The 18,830-nt window shown below is 46.3% G+C and overlaps 1 protein-coding gene across 1 annotated transcript in view; it reads right to left on the bottom strand.

Moving 5' to 3' along the window:
* Positions 1-18,830, bottom strand: part of LOC140726118 (dysferlin-like) — a 388,334-nt gene that overhangs the window by 215,230 nt on the left and 154,274 nt on the right. The window contains 7 exon segments of the mRNA XM_073042070.1: positions 1,274-1,469; positions 5,619-5,725; positions 7,322-7,446; positions 8,773-8,950; positions 11,000-11,113; positions 15,086-15,201; positions 18,169-18,204. Of these exon segments, the coding sequence (XP_072898171.1) occupies positions 1,274-1,469; positions 5,619-5,725; positions 7,322-7,446; positions 8,773-8,950; positions 11,000-11,113; positions 15,086-15,201; positions 18,169-18,204 (872 nt within the window).

Here is an 18,830-nt window from a genome sequence, read left to right as displayed (position 1 = left end):
ATTCACTCTGTGTCTGACCGTGGGAGTGTGTGATGGTACGGTGTAGAGGGAGTTTCACTCTGCGTCTGACCGTGGGAGTGTGTGATGGGACAGTGTGGAGGGAGCTTCACTCTGTGTCTGACCCCGGGAGTGTGTGATGGGACAGTGTGGAGGGAGATTCACTCTGTGTCTGACCCCGGGAGTGTGTGATGGGACGGTGTAGAGGGAGCTTCACTCTGTGTCTGACCCCGGGAGTGTGTGATGGGACAGTGTGGAGGGAGCTTCACTTTGTATCTGACCCTGGGAGTGTGTGATGGGACGGTGTAGAGGGAGTTTCACTCCGTGTCTGACCCCGGGAGTGTGTGATGGGACAGTGTGGAGGGAGTTTCACTCTGTGTCTGACCCTGGGAGTGTGTGATGGGACGGTGTAGAGGGAGTTTCACTCCGTGTCTGACCCCGGGAGTGTGTGATGGGACAGTGTGGAGGGAGATTCACTCTGTGTCTGACCGTGGGAGTGTGTGATGGGACGGTGTAGAGGGAGCTTCACTCTGTGTCTGACCCTGGGAGTGTGTGATGGGACGATGTGGAGGGAGCTTCACTCTGTGTCTGACCGTGGGAGTGTGTGATGGGACAGTGTGGAGGGAGCTTCACTTTGTATCTGACCCTGGGAGTGTGTGATGGGACGGTGTAGAGGGAGCTTCACTCTGTGTCTGACCCCGGGAGTGTGTGATGGGACAGTGTGGAGGGAGCTTCACTCTGTATCTGACCCCGGGAGTGTGTGATGGGACAGTGTGGAGGGAGCTTCGCTCTGTATTGACCCTGGAAGTGTGTGATGATACAGTCACTTCCATATCAGGAGAGGCATTTCCATTGGAATGGGGTTGAAGAGTCATTGTGGATGGGTTTGAATGGACGTTGAGGATGGGGTTGAAGGGACATTGAGGATGGGGTTAAAGGGACATTAAGGATGGGGTTGAAGGGACATTAAGGATGGGGTTGAAGGGATGTTGAGGAGGGGGTTGAAGGGACATTAAGGGTGGGGTTGAGAGGACATTAAGGTGGGGTTGAAGGGACGTTGAGGAGGGGGTTGAAGGGACAATGGGATGGGGTTGAAGGGATGTTGAGGATGGGGTTGAAGGGACATTAAGGATGGGGTTGAAGGGATGTTGAGGAGGGGGTTGAAGAGATGTTGAGGATGGGGTTGAAGGGACAATGGGATGGGGTTGAAAGGACATTGAGGATGGGTTTGAAGGGATGTTGGGATGGAGTTGAAGGATGTTGAGGACACACTCACCTCTTCAGCCATGGACCTGAGTCGCTCGAGCCAGTCTTCTGCCTGCTCCAGGATAGGCTGCAGCTCCAGCTGATCCTCGTGCTTCAGGGTCTCGGCCACCTGTCGGATCTGACTCAGGTTGGTAGAGCGGAACCGATGGATGTGACCGTCGAGGCTGGTGGCAGACGGGACCTTTGAGATTTCAGGCAAGGGCAGGCTGTAAGAGAGGAGGAAGGACTCCCAGTACAGTGTGGACTTTCGGAGGAGGGGCCAGAGGCTGCTGGCTCTCTGGACCAACCCGTAGTAAGATTAGTTGGATCCTTGATTTTCTTACTTGTCAACCCAGTCAGTTCAGATCGCCAACAACATCTCCACAATTTCCATCTGCACAGGCGCACCACAAGGCTGTGTGCTTATCCCCCTGCTCTACTCACTCCACACTCATGTCTGCATGGCTAAGCACGGTTCCAACACCACTCCCTTCACACGTATGACTGTGTAGCTAAGCACAGCTCCAAAGCCATATTCATTTACTGATGATACCACTGTCGCCGTTGGCCGAATCCAAGGTGGTGCTGAATCAGCAAATGGGAGGGAGATTGAAAATCTGAGCGAGTGGTTCCACCACAACAACCTCTCACTCAACGTCAGCAAGACCAAGAAGCTGATTGTTGACTTCAGGAGGAGGAAACCAGAGGTCTGTGAGTCAGTCCTCATCGGAAGGTCAGAGATGGGGAGGGTCAGCAACTTTAAATTCCTCAGTATCATCATTTCAGAGGACCTGTCTGTCACATTCATTATTGAGGGAAAGTGCAGAGCACAGCAGAACACCAGCATGCAGGATGTTCCCCTGAACTTTATTAATAACTCTGCTTGTACAGTATGTGAACTCCTCCCAAGGGGAGGGTGGCTAACTGAGTGACATAAGAATAACAATATTAACTACCACTACACCGTCCTGGACCCAGCATGTAAATGCAATTGCAAAGAAAGCACGACAGCGCCTCTACTTCCTCAGGAGTCTGCAGAGAGTCAGCATGACATCTACCTTAAAACTTTGTCAAACTTCGACAGGTGTGGTGGAGAAAACAATGACTTTGGATGGTAAATCCTACAAAAAGTAATAATGTGGCCCTGTTCATCACGGGTAAAATCATCCACACTATTGAGCACATCTACATGAAACACCATTGCAGGAAAGCAGCATCCATCATTAAGGAACCCCACCCCTCAGGCCAAGCTCTCTTCTCACTGCTGTCATCAGGAGGGAGGTACAGGAGTTATTACCCCTCAACCATCAGGCTCTTGAACCAAAGGGGGCACTTGCCCTGTTATTGAAATGTTCCCACAACCTATGGACTCACTTTCAAGGACTCTTCATCTCATGTTCTTAATATTTATTGCTTTTTATTTATTATTATTATTTCTTTCTTATTGTAATGCACAATTGTCTTTTGCACACTGGTTGAACACCCAAGTTGGTGCGATCTTCAATTGATTTTGTTATGGTTACTATTCCATAGATTTATTGAATATGTCCACAAGAAGATTAATCTCATGGTTGTATATATAGACATATATGAACTTTGAATAATAAATTCACTTTCAAATCGGATCCTTGACCTCATGATCTAACTCAGTATGATCTTGCACTTCATTGCCTCATAAGTTTCCTTTCAACTTTCTTCTTCTCATTTTTAATCTATACCCTTGAGTATATGACCACTATAAACTGCAGGGATTTGTGGACAAGGCTGAGAAAGGAACCAGCCTCCCTTCCACAGACTCTGTACTTCTCACTGTCTCAGTAAAGCCACCAACATAGTCAATGACCATACCCATCCAGAACATTGTGCACCTTCTCCCTTTTCCATTGGGCAGAATGTCCAAAAGACTGAAGCCAGGCTCAGGGACAGTTTTTACTCTGCCATTATAAAGCTACTGAACAGTCCCCTAGTACGATAAGTTGGATTCTTGACCTCACAATCCACAGTACTGTGCAAAAGTCTTTGGTACACACATATGGTCACAGATATCAGAAGTGGCTGACTTAGGAAATTCCTACCAATGGCTGGAAGTGGCAGGACTGAGGGACAGCACAGAGGCACTGCTCATGGCTGCACAAGAACAGGTGTTGAGCACAAGAGCAATAGAAGCCGGGGTCTATCACACCAGACAAGACCCATGATGCAGACTGTACAAGGAAACCACTGAAACCATCCAGCATGTAGTAACAGGGTGCAAGATACAGACAAGGACAACATACATTGAACGGCACAACCAAGTTGCAGGAATTGTGTTCAGGAACATCTGTGCTGAGTAAGGATTGGTCACTCCCGAGTGCAAATAGGAAACACTCGAGAAGGTAGTAGAGAATGAAAGTGAAAATCCTGTGGGACTTCCAAACGCAGACTGATGAGGAGGAACTGGCCAACCAACCAGACACAGTAATACTGGACAAGGAACAGAAGAAAGCAACAGTAATAGATGTGGCAATCCCGAGTGACAGTAACATCAGGAAGAAAGAATTTGAGAAGCTGGAGAAAGATCAAGACTTGAAAGAGCAGATAGAAAGGATGTGGAAGGTTAAAGGTAGAGCATTCTTTTAAGAGACTCCTGGACAGGTACATGGAGCTTAGAAAAATAGAGGGCTATGGGTAAACCGAGGTAATTTCTAAAGTAAGTACATGTTCAACACAGCATTGTGGGCTGAACAAAAGGTTTTATTGTGCTGTAGGTTTTCTATGTTTCTATTCCAGGTGGTGATAGGAGCACTTGGAGCTGTGACATCCGGACTGGGAGAGCAGCTCCAACAAATCCCGGGAATAATATCTGAGATCTCGGTCCAGCAGAGCGCACTGGTAGAGGACCCGAGATTGAGTGAAAAATACACATACACATCACCCTTAAGGGGTGAGAGAAAAATATATAGTGGGAAGGGGGCAAGGAGAGGGGAATCACGGTTGGGAAAAGAAGGGAGAGCAGAGGGAGCAGAGATGTTCTGTAATGATCAATAAACCAGTTGTTTGGAATCAATTGCCCTTGCCTGGTGTCTCAGGGCTGGGTGTGTTTGCATTTGCATCACCCTCATCATACCCGGCCTCCTTCTCTGAAATCTGTCCCACAACCAACCCACGGCGCCCCCCCCTCGCAATTCCAAACATCCTTTGTTCCCACCAGATTAACAAATCTGCTTCCCACTCCACATTGACAAATATACTCTATAGCCTACGACTTCTGCACAGTACTGTACCTCATTACGATCATGCTCTGTCATTCCTGCACTGCACTTCCTCTGTAATTGTTACACTTTATTCTGCATTCTGCTTTTGTTTTAACTTGTTCTACCTCGCTGCTCCGTGTAATGGTCGGATCTGTCAGACGAACTGCTCACTGTATCTCAGTACATGTGACAATAACAAACCAATTCCAATTCCACTCTCGGCTCCTCAAACTAGGGCAAAGAGAGGAAGAATCAAACCCTGCGCTTCTGACCTTAAGCCCCATTACGCTACACAGACCTCCCCATTACCTTATAACCATAAACATGAGACAATCTGCAGATGCTGGAAATCCAAAGCAACACACACAAAATGCTGGAGGGACTTAGTAGGCCAGGCAGCTTTATGGAAAAGAGTAAATCATTGACGTTTTGGGCCAAGATCCTTCCTAAGTCCTGAAGAAGGTCTCAGCCTGATACATCGACTGTTTACTCTTTTCTATAGACGCTGCCTGGCCTGCTGAGCTCCCCCAGCATTTTGTGTTTGTTGTCTTTTTGCCAACTTCTCCCACCAGCCAAAATATTCATAGAACATAGAACCATACAGCACTGGGCAGGCCATTCGGCCCACAATGTTGTGCCGATCTTGATGTCAGTTTATACCAAATGTCCTTGCCCTCTATATCACCCAGGTCCCTCCATTGCCTTCATAGTCATCTCTCCATCTAACAGCTTCCTAAACACCACAACAATGCCTGCTTCCACTCCTACCATTGGTAACCCATTCCAGGTATCTACCATCCTTTAATCACCAACCACCAACCTCAGAGAACAGAATCTGTTGTCTACTGTTTACACAGAGAACGGCGGGTGTGTGGTGTGTGGAACACCCTGCCAGGGAGCGTGGTGGGGCAGATACATTAGGGACCTTTAAGAGTCTCTCAGATAGGCACATTGAGGATAGAAAATGGAGGGCTACGTGGGAGGAAAGGTTTAAGTTGATCTGGGAGTGGATTATAATGTCAGCTTAACATTGTGGGCTGAAGGGTCTGGACCGTGCTGTAGTGATCTATCTTCTGTGTGTTCTTAGCCTATCACTCCATCTTTCCTTTGACCCCAGCGAGAGAGAGGGGTCTCTGTGATTACCTGCAGTCAGTGATTACGTTGTCAATCATCTCCATCACTCTGGCCTCCACTTCACTCTCGGGGCTCTTGGCTTTGATGGCGAGGTGGACCATTTCCAGGCCGGATTCCTGGGAGAGACATGGGAGAGCGATCACGTCGGACACCAGGTGGGATTGTGCTGTGGGACCTTGCCATGTGAGTGACAAGTGGCAATGACAGATCAGGGTCTGGGATCGACCCTCCTCAGGGTTTGGGTGGCAAGCCCAGGGGGCTGGGGTGGCGGAGAGTGGGGTCTGGGGCAATGGTCCCTGAAGTTTGGAATGGCTGTTGGATCTCCAATAATAGCCTCCAGGGTGAGGTTAGGAACAGGGAGTAGAAGAGATGGACTGCTGCCACGCCTGCTGGTGAGAGTAATGGAGATACAGTCAAGGTCAGGAACACAGACAGGTTTACTGAAGGAGGTTAGCATGCAATCACAGCAGGTGAATGGACAATGTACACGACTCACATTTTTTCTCTTTTTGCATTACTTATTTTCATTTAATATCATCATCATTATGAGCCATGTTGTATGACATGGGCGATCATGGGCGTTCCATGGCTATGATGGTTCTTGGCAAATTTTTCTACAGAAGTGGTTTTCTATTGCCTTCTTCTGGGCAGTGCCTTTACAAGACAGGTGACCTTAGCCATTGTCAATACTCTTCAGAGATTGTCTGCCTGGCGTCAGTGGTGACATAACTAGAACTTGTGATTTGCACCAACTGCTCATACGACCATCCACCACCTGCTCCCATGGCTTCATGTGACCCTGATGAGGGAGTTAAGCAGGTGCTACACCTTGCCCAAGGGTGACCTGCAGGTTAGCGGAGGGAAGAAGTGCTTTACACCACTTTGGTAGAGACATATCTCCACCCTGCCACCCAGCATATATACTGATACATTTCTTTATTGTAATTTAGAGATTTTTGAATTATGCATAGCACTGTATTCTGCCGTCAAACGACCAGCTTCACGACATACTGTATGCCGGTGATATTAAACCCGGTTCTGAGGGTGAGATTCAGGGTTCCACGTGCCCAGGGCGGGAAGGATTGGGATGGCTGAAGTGTGGAACGTGGCAGCATGGTGGTGTAGTGGTTAGTGTAACGTTATTGCAGCACAAGCTGTAAGACTGGGGATCTACTCCTGTTCACTGTAAGGAGCTTGCACGTTCTCCCCATGAGCACGTGTGTTTTCCCTGTGCTCCAGTTTCCACACACATCTCAAGGATGTGCAGACAGGGTTATTGAGTTGTGGGGTTGCTATATTGGAGCCGGGAGCGTGGTGAAACTTGTGGGGTGTCCAGCACAATCCTCACTGGTTTGATTTAATGCAAACGACATATCTCATTGGATGGTTCACTGTACATGATCTTCAATAGAAACCCTGCTCCAGAGGGGAAGATTAGTTGGTCTTTGGAAGGTTAAAAATGTCCTCAGCAATGAGACGTGGTGACTTTGTGGTTTGAGGAGGTTGGTTCGAGGTCCCTATAACCCCACCCTCTGATTATTCCTCTTCCCTCAAAGAAAAAGCTATTTGCTATCACAGGTCAGTGATTTGGCCTCCAATCCTCGTGAGCATTTCCGGATTTCACCAAGGGAACTGTTGAATCAGTCCCACACATGAAACAAGGGCACTTCTCATCGAGTTGTCCCCCAGCACCAATCAGTGGCTCCACTCACCAGTCTGTGTACAGCATAGAACAAGGTGTTGAGGGCATCGGTCCTGTGACTGATGTCTTCCCAGTAGGACGATAGCACCACCACGGGCTTCACGTTCCCCCACGGCAGGAAGTAATAATGGCAACCTGAGAGCAGTCGAAGTCAGGTTTATTCTCATCTGCACACGCCCACAGGTGCAATGAAACACTTACTTACAGGAGCATCATAGGTACAGAGTGTCAGGCACAAACATTTACAAGAAAAACAGAATCATAATTTTTTACACAAAGAGAACCATTTTACTGTATGGTCTAAAATTCACTAAACAGACCATTCAAAGTCTATGTCAGTGCAAAGTAATCAAACTGGTTATAACACCATAAGACATAGAAGAATTAGGCCCTTTAGCCCCATCGAGTCTGCTCCTTCGTTCCATCATGGCTGATCCATCAAACCTCTCGACCCCATTCTCCTGCCTTCTCCCAGTAAGCTTTTATGCCCTGACTAATTAAGAACCTATCAACCTCCACTTTAAATATACCCAACGACTTGGCCTCCACAGCCATCTGTGGCAATGAATTCCCTAGATTCAACACCCTGGCTAAAGAAATCCCTCCTCATCTCTGTTTGAAATGGACATCCCTCAATTCTGAGGCCGTGCCCTCTGGTCCCAGCCTCCCCAATTAGATGAAACATCCTCTCCACGTCCACTTTATCTATCAATGAGTATTATATGTACAATTTATATACTATTGAATAAAGATCAATACTATTTATTTATTTCTAAATTAGTTTGTACTATTTATTTATTTTTGCAAAGTGTGGTAATTTTTTATGTCTTTGCATGGTATTGCTGCCAATAATCAACAAATTGAACATCATAAACACAAGAGATTTTGCTGACGCTGGAAATCCAGAGCAGCACACACAAGATGCTGGAGCTCAGCAGGTCAGACAGCATCTATGGGGCGGAATACACAGTTAGTATTTTGGAATAAGTAGCAGGTAGCATAACGCTTTTCAGCAGCAGCTGTAAGATCGGGGTTCAGTTCCTACAGCTGTCTGTAAGGAGTTTGCACATTCTCCCTTTGACTGTATGGCTTTCCTCCCACAGTTCAAAGATGTACAGGTTAGGGGCTGGCACGTTCTGGGCACACTATGTTGGCACCAGAAATGTGGTGACACTTGCTGGCTGCTTCACCACATTCTCAACACAAACGACACATTTCATTGTACGTTTTGATGTATTTGACGTAAATGAAACAAATCTTTTATGTTAGGCACTGTACTGATGTGCAAAGCAACCAATTTCACAGCATACATCAGTGATAATGAACCTGAATCTGGTTGTAAGGTATAGCACTGCTACAAGAAAACAACTAATTTCACATTATTTAAGTCAGTGGCAATAAAGGTGCTCCATCCACAGGTCCCCATCGATTGACATATTGGTGACTGGGTGGGTTACCTACCATCGAACACAGCCCGGCTGTACTGGGTGGTGGAGGCCAGGGGGAGGCATGTGGCATCAAACTTGTTGCCATAGTTACCGATGCTGACCTCGAACTGGATGGCGTCGCTCACCTCCTGCAGCATGGTGGCAGAGTAGAAGACGGCACAGAGGTGGAACTTGCGACGGCGAAGGTGTTTCTGCGGGGAGAGCAGGAGACAGGGAGGCTTAGTGCCGATGGTTCTAATGGCATTGAGGGGAGAGGAGACAGATAGCAGGAGGTGCTGAACCTGGACTTGACAGAGTACCATGCTTCTTATTCAAAAAATAAAATTAATTGATAATAAAAATTATTTACACGAATAAACCTTTTCAATCTTACGTTCATAGTCAATACTTCCAGTAATTCCAAGCCACTGAGTATAGTTAAATGGAGGTTGATAGGTCCAAGCCACTGAGTATAGTTAAATGGAGGTTGATAGGTTCTTGATTAGTAAGGGTGTCAAAGATTATGGGGAGAAGGCGGGAGAATGGGGTTGAGAGGGATAATAGATTAGCCATGATGGAACAAATAGCCCACTTCTGATCCCATGTCTTTTGGTCTTGTACTGTACTATTACTGTTTCTTAAAACCAACTGGACCATTGCAGCCCCCGGAGTGGTAAATGGCTACAATAATTGAGGGGCTCCTCCCCCAACCCGGCCCCTCCCTCCTCCAATAGCGCAACAACCCTACACTGTGGTAAGGACAATGCCATACATTAAATTAACACCCAAAACTAATCCGGTAGTTCATCACCAACGTCCCCCACCCAAGGCATCAATTTGTGCATGAGCTCCTAGCTGTTTGTTGCCTCTGGGGCCTGGAAGAGTCTGTGTACCACACGGAAATGGAGTGTGCGAGACCACAGCCCCACTCCGATATCTGTGGAGCGGCTCCTCGCCTTTTGGTTGGTTTTAGCCTCAACCTTTTCAAATGTGGTCACCTATTGGTGGGGGGGGGGCAGGGAGGGAGGAGTAAATGTGCTCCTGGTGCTGGCTAAGGTAGCAATCTGTGGGTCCTGCAGTTCTAACGGTTCTGGATCGCCTACACTGGGGAGAAGACTGAGACCGTTCACATTTATGTCTCATAATTTTATAAACTTCTGTGAGGTTACCCCTCAGTCACGCATACAGAGTGCTGGAGGAACTCAGCAGGTCAGGCAGCAATTATGGCAATGAATAAACAGTCAATGTTTCAGGCTAAGACCCTTCCTCAGGACTGGAAAGGAAGAGGGAAGAGGCCAGAATAAAAAGGTGGGAGGGAGGGGAAGCAGGATAGCTGGAAAGTGATAGGTGAAGCCAGGTGGGTGGGAAAGGTCAAGGGCTGGAGAAGAAAGATTATGATAGGAGAGGAACGTGGACCATAGGAGGAAGGGCAGGAAGAAGGCACCCGGGGTAAGTGATAACTGAGAAAAGGGAATAACATTTTTACATGGGGCAGGGTATGAAGAGGTACAGTATAGTTGAGATAACAGTGAGAATCTGTAGATTTATAAAATATGTCAGCTGACAGTTTGTCTCCAGAGATGGAGACAGAGAGATCGAGAAAGGGGAGGGAGGTGTTAGAAATGAACCAAGTGAATACAGCCTCTTCTACTCCCAGGACAAAAAAATGGCCCATCCAGTCCAGTCTCCCGTGGAAGGTGCGATAAGGCAAGGGTTCACATAAAGTACAGGCAAGGGTAGACTGCCTGAGCAAGAAAGGTCTTTGAAGAGCATAGTTTCTCTTTGTACAGCTGGGGACTGGGGACAAGATCAGTGATCAAAGAAACACACACACTAATTAAAGGACAATCACTTTACTAACTTCAAAGCATCATCGGCTGTCAAGGAGGATGAATCTCGGAGTTGTATTCTGTATACATACTTTGATTATAAATGTACTTTGAACTTTGAAATCTGCAGTTTCTATTAACTTTTAACATCTGTATTGTGAATGGTGATTGTTCTTGCAAATATACACAGCTTACTAAATGGTCAACATCTGTAACTACCAGCCAATTCTGTATAAAAATGCCATTTCAGAACAGTGTGGTTACCGAGAGCATGCTGTTCCTCTTGTGGTCAAGTACAATAAAGTGTGGCTGAGTCATAAGCGAGCGTGTGTTCTGAGTCCAATTATTTTGTTCTATTTTCAGTGACAATACTTCCCTTATAATTTAATGGGAAATGTAACTGTTGTAAAACTTAAACCTCCAGTATATTACCTCGAGCCTCAGGAGCTCCTCTGAGGGAATTTCTTCGATCTTCTGTTCAGCTCGTTCCACCAACTTGGTGCTCAATTCCAGCAGGACCCTTCCTCGGTAGGCCATCGACTCACCCTGGAGACAACAGAAGCAGATGAAGCAATAAGTGACAATGTCTATTCCTGCTGCTCGTACTAGGCTAGTGTGGCTGATCCCTTGCACTCCACTCCACCATGGTCAACGTGGCCAGCATGGTGACAACATCAGCTCCAGATTCCAGTGCATCACACACAAAATGCTGGAGGTATACAGTGGGTCAGGCCGCATCCATAAAGGACTAAACGGGTTGAGACCCTTTATCAGCTCTGCAGACACACCACGTGTCCTGATACAGAGTGCCGCCCTGAAATGTCGACTGACTTCTGCCCCTTACTTTTCAGTCCTGATCAAGGGCTGCACCCTGAAACGTCAGCTGTTTATTTCTCTCCATAGATGCTGCATGACCTGCTGAGTTCATCCAGAATCTTGTGTGTGTAGCTCTGGATTTCTGTCCTAAATGCATAACAGGTAGGAACTAACTAACTACTCTAGATTTCCAGCACCTGCAGGATCTCCACTATTCCAGATTTGGTTTCTCTGTGTTTTTTCACAAAAATACCTTTATTACAAATTAGTTTCTACAAAATATTACACCAAACACAGAAACAATAATAGTAACTAACATGATTTAAAATGTTACCAACCCCGATATTTATCCCCTGAAGTACCCAACAGTCCCGGAGCACCACGATGGTCCCATGGATACTGTGTATTCCCTCTCCATGGTTACCTGCGCATGATCATACCTGTGCAAGACTCTGGACTCTGATTTCTCCATTAAATCCTGGCCTTTGACCAGAATTGAAACAGTGACATCGATCCCACCCACCGTATTCGTCCTACTGCCATCAGGGAGGAGGCTATGCAACACCCACACCAAGACCACCTGCTAAAATAGTTACTCTCCCCAAGCATTGAGACTGATCAACACCTCCACCCAGTAACCCACCCCTCCACACCCCCAACCCACCGCTACTTTATCATTTCCTGTCAGAGTCACCTTATGTACAGACACTCCTGTGCCCTGCGTCACTTTATGGATATACAGTCAATCTATGTATAGAAGCTATCTTATGTATTTATATTTATTGTGTTTATTAATTATTATTGTGTTCTTTATCTTATTGTGTTTATGTGCTGCATCTGATCTGGAGTAACAATTATTTTGCTCTCCTTTATACTTGTGTACCAGAAATAACATTAAATAATCTTGAATCTTGAAGGAAAAGGAAGTTGAGGGGGAACCAATAGGGTCGACAGTTGAAGGGGTGAGCACCTTCAAGTTCTTTTTATTCATTTACGGGATGTGGGTGTCGCCAGCTAAGCCAGCATTTATTGCCCATCCCTAGTTACCCTTGAGAAGGTGGTGATGAGCTGCCTTCTTGAACCGCTGCAGCCCCTGAGGTGTATGGGGGGGGTGGAATTCCCTGATTTTTACCCAGTGACAATGTCGGAACATCGATATGTTTCCAAGTCAGGTTGGTGAGAGACTTGGAGGAGGATTTCCATGTGATTGTGTTCCCAGATATCTGTTGTTCTCGTCCTTCTAGATGGTAGTGGACGTGGGTCTGGAAGGTGCTGCCTTGGGAACTTTGGTGTGTTGTTGCAGTGCATCTTGTAGATAGTACACACTGTTGTAACTGTTCATCGATGGTGGAGGGATTGGATGCTTGTGGAAGGGGTCCCAATCAAATGGATGGCGTCAAGCTTCTTGACTCTTTTCTTCAAGATGGTGACGCGACACAGTGCGCAGTGGCCACTTTGGAATGAATATCTGTTATCTGTAAGTAGAGGCCGTGTACAATCCTGATTTGATGGAGACGGACGTGTGAAGCCCGGAGGAACATCTGGTGAAACTTCTGAAATGCCTGTTTCGCTGCCGCTGCTACTGTGCGATCAGAAAAATCTCCGGGAGGAAGGCATCGAATCCTCGGCTTTGCCTGTTGCTTGGCGGCCGGTGCTGGGGTCAAAGTGCTCAGCAGAAATGGTGCTCGGTGCTCGGTGTCGGAGGGCTGGTCGGAGGCTCGAAGTTTTCGGACAGACTCGGAGTTGGCTGTGGTCAGAGCTCCCAGAGTGCTGTATTGGCAAGCTGCGGCGCTGGAGGTTCATGGCAGGAAGAGTTTTTCTTCCTTCTACCGTCTGCGTGAGATGATGGGCTGTCGGGACTTTGAGACTCTCTTTTAAACCGTGCCATGGACTGCTCTTTATCAGATTACGGTATTGCTTTGCGCTGTTGAAACTATGTGTTATAATTATGTGGTCTTTGTCAGTTAGTCTTTTATCAATTATGGCACTGTTGAAACTATAACTATAATTATATGTAACTATGTGGTTTTGTGTATGTCTTGTAGCTTTAGTTTTGTCTGACGGGTTTGTAGTTCCTTTCAGGGGAACGTGCTAAGACAGTAGCGCGATATCAATATGCAGCAGCCTCTCCGGACTCTGGATTGGGGATTACCAAATGTAATGTGGTTTTTCTTGTGTGGTCTGTTTTGTGCTTTTTTTGTGATATCATTTGGAGAACGTTGTCTCATTTTTAACTGCATTGTATTTGTGGTTTATAAATGACAATAAACTGAATCTGAATCTGAGTGTTGATGGAGCTGTACTCATCCAGGCGAGTGGTGAGTATTCCATTACGCTCCTGACCTGAGCCTTGTAGATGGTGGACAGGCTTTGGGGAGTCAGGAGGTGAGTCCGCTGCAGGATTCCTAGCCTTTGACCTGCTCTGGTAGCCACTGTGCTTATATCGCTAAACCAGTTAAGTTTCCTGTCAATGGTAACCCCCAGGATGTTGATAGTAGGGGAATCAGTGATGGGGATGCCACTGAATGTCAAGAGACAATGGTTAGAGCCTCTCTTGTTCGAGATGGTCATTGCCTGGCACTGCGTGTCTGGAAAGTTACTTGCCAATTGTTAGCCCAAGCCTGGATATTGTCCAGGTCCTGCTGCATTTGGGTACAAACTGCTTCACTATCTGAGGAGTCACAAATGGTTCAGAACATTGTGCAGTCATCTGCGAACATCCCCACTTCTGGTCTTATGATGGAAGGAAGATCATCAATGAGTTTCTGGGCATCAACATCTCTGAAGATCTCTCCTGGGCCCAACTTACTGATGTAATTAATATTGTTTTCTCTGGAGTAACAGAGGCCAAGGGGAGATCTAATTGAGGTTTATAAGATTATGAAAGACACAGACAGAGTAGACAGGTGGTAGCTTTTCCCCAGGGTTGAAATGTCCAATACTGGAGGGCATGCATTTAAGGTGAAAGGGGATCATCTCAAAGAAGATGTGAGGGGCAAGTTTTTTCTTACACAGACGGTGGTGGGTGCCGGGAATGTGCTGCCTGGGGTGGTGGTGGAGGCAGATACATTAGAAATGTTTAAGAGATGAATGTGAGGAAAATGGAAGGATATCGACATTATGTAGGCAGAAGAGATTAGTACAGTTGGCCATTCGATTGCTAATTTAACTTGTTCAGCACAACATTGTGGGCTGAAAGGCCTGTTCCTGAGCTGTACTGTTCTATGCTCCATCTTCTTTTGGGCAGATGGGGCTTGTCAGCCATGGTTGGCAACTCATCTAAGAGAAGGAAAACTCCGATTTCAAACCCTCAATGGCTTGTGGTTATACCCACTCATGGGGAAGACTTCAGGAGTAAAGCCCAAGGGGAAATACTCGACCTGAGGTCCCCAAGGCAGTCCTTCATTGAGTTCAATTTTGACTGGCAACTCCTGTGATGCTGCTAGTGCCAAACTGTATCGACCTCGGCCGTTATCATCAGCTGAGTCTGCAACAGCTTGCTCTTCATATTGTACTGCCTTGGCTTGCTAATCAACTGCAGAGATAGCTAGGGTGAGGTATCCATGGTTGACCCCAACCAAAGTAGGCCTCACAGTTCTATGCTCTATTAGTCACTGAGGTTCTGTCCAGTCTGGCAGATAAAGGATTACCTACCACCAAATGGGTGCTGATAGACTCCTGCAGAGTCACCGTGCTTCCTACCTTTCCGAGGTTCATGTCTGAATAGGGGTCAGGGAAGCCCGTGAACTCTCGTGGGCTGCCGTACAGGTTCACGAAGCAGGGCCCAAAGGTGGGCAGATATCCCAGACCATCGTCAACTGCCAAATAGACAGAGCAGAAATGGAGAGAGATGCAGAGGAGAAAGTTATTTTGGGTAAAAAAACTTTTCTGACCCAAATTACCCTCCAATTCTGATCCTACAACTATTCCCAATCCCAACTAACTTTCCCACAGTCCCATTTAAATATCCCAATCCCACCCAACCATCCATTCTAATTCATCCCAATCCTACCGAACCATCCATTCCAATTCATCCCAATCCCACCCATCTATTCCAATTCATCCCAATCCTACCCAACCATCCATTCCAATTCATCCTAATCCCACCCAACCATCTACAATTCATCCCAATCCTACCCAACCATCCTTTCTAATTCATCCCAATCCTACCCAACCATCCATTCTAATTCATCCCAATCCTACCCAACAATCCATTCCAATCCCATTTCTGAACCATGCAATCCAGTCCATCCCAATCCCATTTCTATCCATACAATCTCGATAACTCAAACCCTGATAAACTATTCTAATCCCAAATTAACTATCTAATCCATCTCAGTTATAATCTACCAAAGTGGATCCAACCTATCTCAATCTAATTTTAATCACATCCTCCCTATCACATTCCCACCCATATAATCTCAATCCCATCCAAAGTATTCCTATCCTAAACCTACATAATTCATCCCAATCTCATATAAACCATCCAATCCTGCCTAAAACACCTCAGTTCTAATCTACTAAAGTGTAATGTCAACAATCCATTTCTCACCAACAGAACCCAACCCCAATCAATTTTATAAAACTATAAGACCATAAGACATAGGAGCAGAATTAGACCATCTGGCCCATCAAGTCTGGTCCGCATTCAATCATGGCTGATCCTTTTCTTTACCTCCTCCTCAACCCCAGTTCCCAGCCTTCTTGCCGTAACCTTTGATGCCACGTCCAACCAAGAACCCATCAATCTCTGCCTTAAATACACCCAACCACCTGGCCTCCACAGCTGCACGTGGCAACAAATTCCACAAATTCACCACCCTTTGGCTAAAGAAATTTGTCTGCATCTCTGTTTTGAAACCTCTTGTCCTAGACGCTCCCACCATGGGAAACATCCTTTCCACATCTACTCTGTCTAGGCTTTTCAGCATTCAAAAGGTTTCAATAAGATCCCCCCTCATCCTTCTGAATTCCAGTGAGTACAGACCCAGAGCCACCAAACGTTCCTCGTATGATAATCCTTTCATTCCTGGAATCATCCTGGTGAACCTCCTCTGTACCCTTTCAAACGCCAGTACATCTTTTCTAGATGAGGGGCCCAAAACTGTTCACAATACTCAAGGTGAGGCCTCTCCAGTGCCTTATAAAGCCTCAGCATTATTTTCAATGGGAATTTCAATCCCACCCCTGCTAAAACTATCTCCACAATCCATCTCAATACCCAACTTCCACACTACCTACAGCCCCTAATCTAACATCCTACCCATATGCATCCAACCTCCTCAACTACACATAAAGTCTCAACAACAACTCCCAATCCCAACACCATCACTGCTAATAATCCCAACACCATTGCTGCTAATAATCCCACCACCAAACCCCAACACTTTCCCCAGCACCAAGAGCAGGACACATTCAGCCAGAAAGAGAGAAATTGGCCAAAAGTACAGTCAGGATTGGAACCAGTAGCGGTGTTGTAGAGTGATGGAGGGACCAAACAAAAATCCAGCCAATGGGTTCCACATTTTCAGCTCACTAGTGCTTTGATCTGGGATGATGGATGGGCTTCGACCTTGAATTTCCCCATGAACCAGATGAATTTGCTCTGTTAGAACAGAATTATCTTTTGGTGCTGGACAACCGGAGAAGATGTTTTGGAAACTGAGGAGAAAATGGTGAATGTAGCCAAATACCAAGCAGAGACTTGACGATGGAGCTCAGTTTGTCCACATGGGAACATGTTGTTTCTGGCATTTTTCAGTACTGGGCCAAATCAATCATCACCCAAACATTTACTGGGAGGCACTCCCATTAGTGATGAAGTGGTCAGAGTTCTGCCTCTTAGACTCAGGACCTTATTTGATCCTGACCTCAGGCACTGCGTCAAGTTTGAACATTCCCCCGTAACTGAATGGGTTCCCTCTGCCCTCCCCCAACCCCTGGGCACGCTGCTTTCCTCTCACATCCCAAGATGCTTAGGGCCAGTACACTTTGAATTATATGTAATTAACTTATTTGTGGTAATATTTTGTTTTATGCGCTGTGTGTGATATATGTTTTGTGGATGCACCATGGTCCGGAAGACCTTTTTTTCGTTAGTTTGTATCTATGTCCAATCAGATGATAATAAACTTGAACTTGAACTTAACTACCACTGTGAATTGCCCCCAGTGTGTGGGTGAGGGCTAGAATCTGGGGAGGGGGTGGGGGGAATTAAGGGGGGGGCATGGGAAGAACAGGTTACAGAGAAAATTAGTTGGCAAAATCAGATGTTTGTTGCAAAGAAGTATGGAAAGTATATGGAACAGGAGATATCTTGGAGCTTCCAGTCAAGTATTGATGAAAATAATGGAGCTGAATGTGGAACATAAGAGGAGAAAGCTTTTGCATTTATATAGAACCTATGGGCAGCACGGTAGCGTAGCATTTAGCGTGGCACTATTATAGAGTTCAATTCCGGCCCCGTCTGTAATAGGTTTGTACGTCCTCCCCGTGACTGTGTGGGGCCTCAGTTTCCTCCCAGTCAAGAGACATACTGGTTAGTAGGTTAATTGGTCATTGTAAATTATCCTGTGATTAGGCAAGGGTTAAACAGGTGGGCTGCTGAGCGGTGTGGCTTGTTGGGCCAGCAGAGCCTGTTCCACACTAGATAAATAAATCAATAAATAATGTACAAGCCAAAAGCTATGAAGCATCAAGCAAAGCTTCACTTGAACATCGGCCACAGCCTCCAGCCATGCAAAACCAAACCAAACCATGGAGCACAGTCATCGCGGGGAACGTACAGCCACGGATGGATTCAGCCTTCGCTGGGGTAACATCTAAATCATAAAGAAATGAAGACCGTTAGGGGACATGAGGTGGGGAATGTGATGGAGGAAGAGAGAGCGAGAGAAAGGGAGGAGAGGGAATGATAGGTCATCATAATATTCAGGTCTCGGCTCAGAAACTTCTGACAATCATCAGCACAACTTTCAGATGCAGATTTGCCCACGTTGTAACTAAGGTTGCCTGGTCTTTGTACAGAGTCACTATGGGATTCCTGGCTAGAGTCAGTAGAGGGCAATGTATCTGCAGAAGAATTGCAAGGAACTATCTGTCAACGACGTGGGAAGATATTCCAAGGAAGATGTTGTCCTGTAGTCTTCTAGTCACAAACAAATATGGGAGATGTTGACCAGAAACTTTGGATCTCCCAACTCTCCGAGACAGGGTTTTGTACCCTGACCATTATATTTCAGTCCCCCTTCTCTCAGGCAAGATATATACAGTGACTGATGTCTCTCAGTCCCTCTTTGTCAGGGCAATATCTGTACATGACCAGTGTCTCTCAGTCCCTCTTTCTCAGGGGAAGATCTAAACACCAAACGGTGTCCCTGTCCCTCTTTTTCAGGGGAAGATTAATGACTGGTGTCTCTCACTCCCTCTCTCTTGGGGGTGTATCTGT

The sequence above is a fragment of the Hemitrygon akajei genome, chromosome 4, assembly GCF_048418815.1.
Source record: "Hemitrygon akajei chromosome 4, sHemAka1.3, whole genome shotgun sequence".
NCBI classification, from domain to species: domain Eukaryota; kingdom Metazoa; phylum Chordata; class Chondrichthyes; order Myliobatiformes; family Dasyatidae; genus Hemitrygon; species Hemitrygon akajei.
This window is presented reverse-complemented; position numbering and strand designations above follow the sequence as displayed.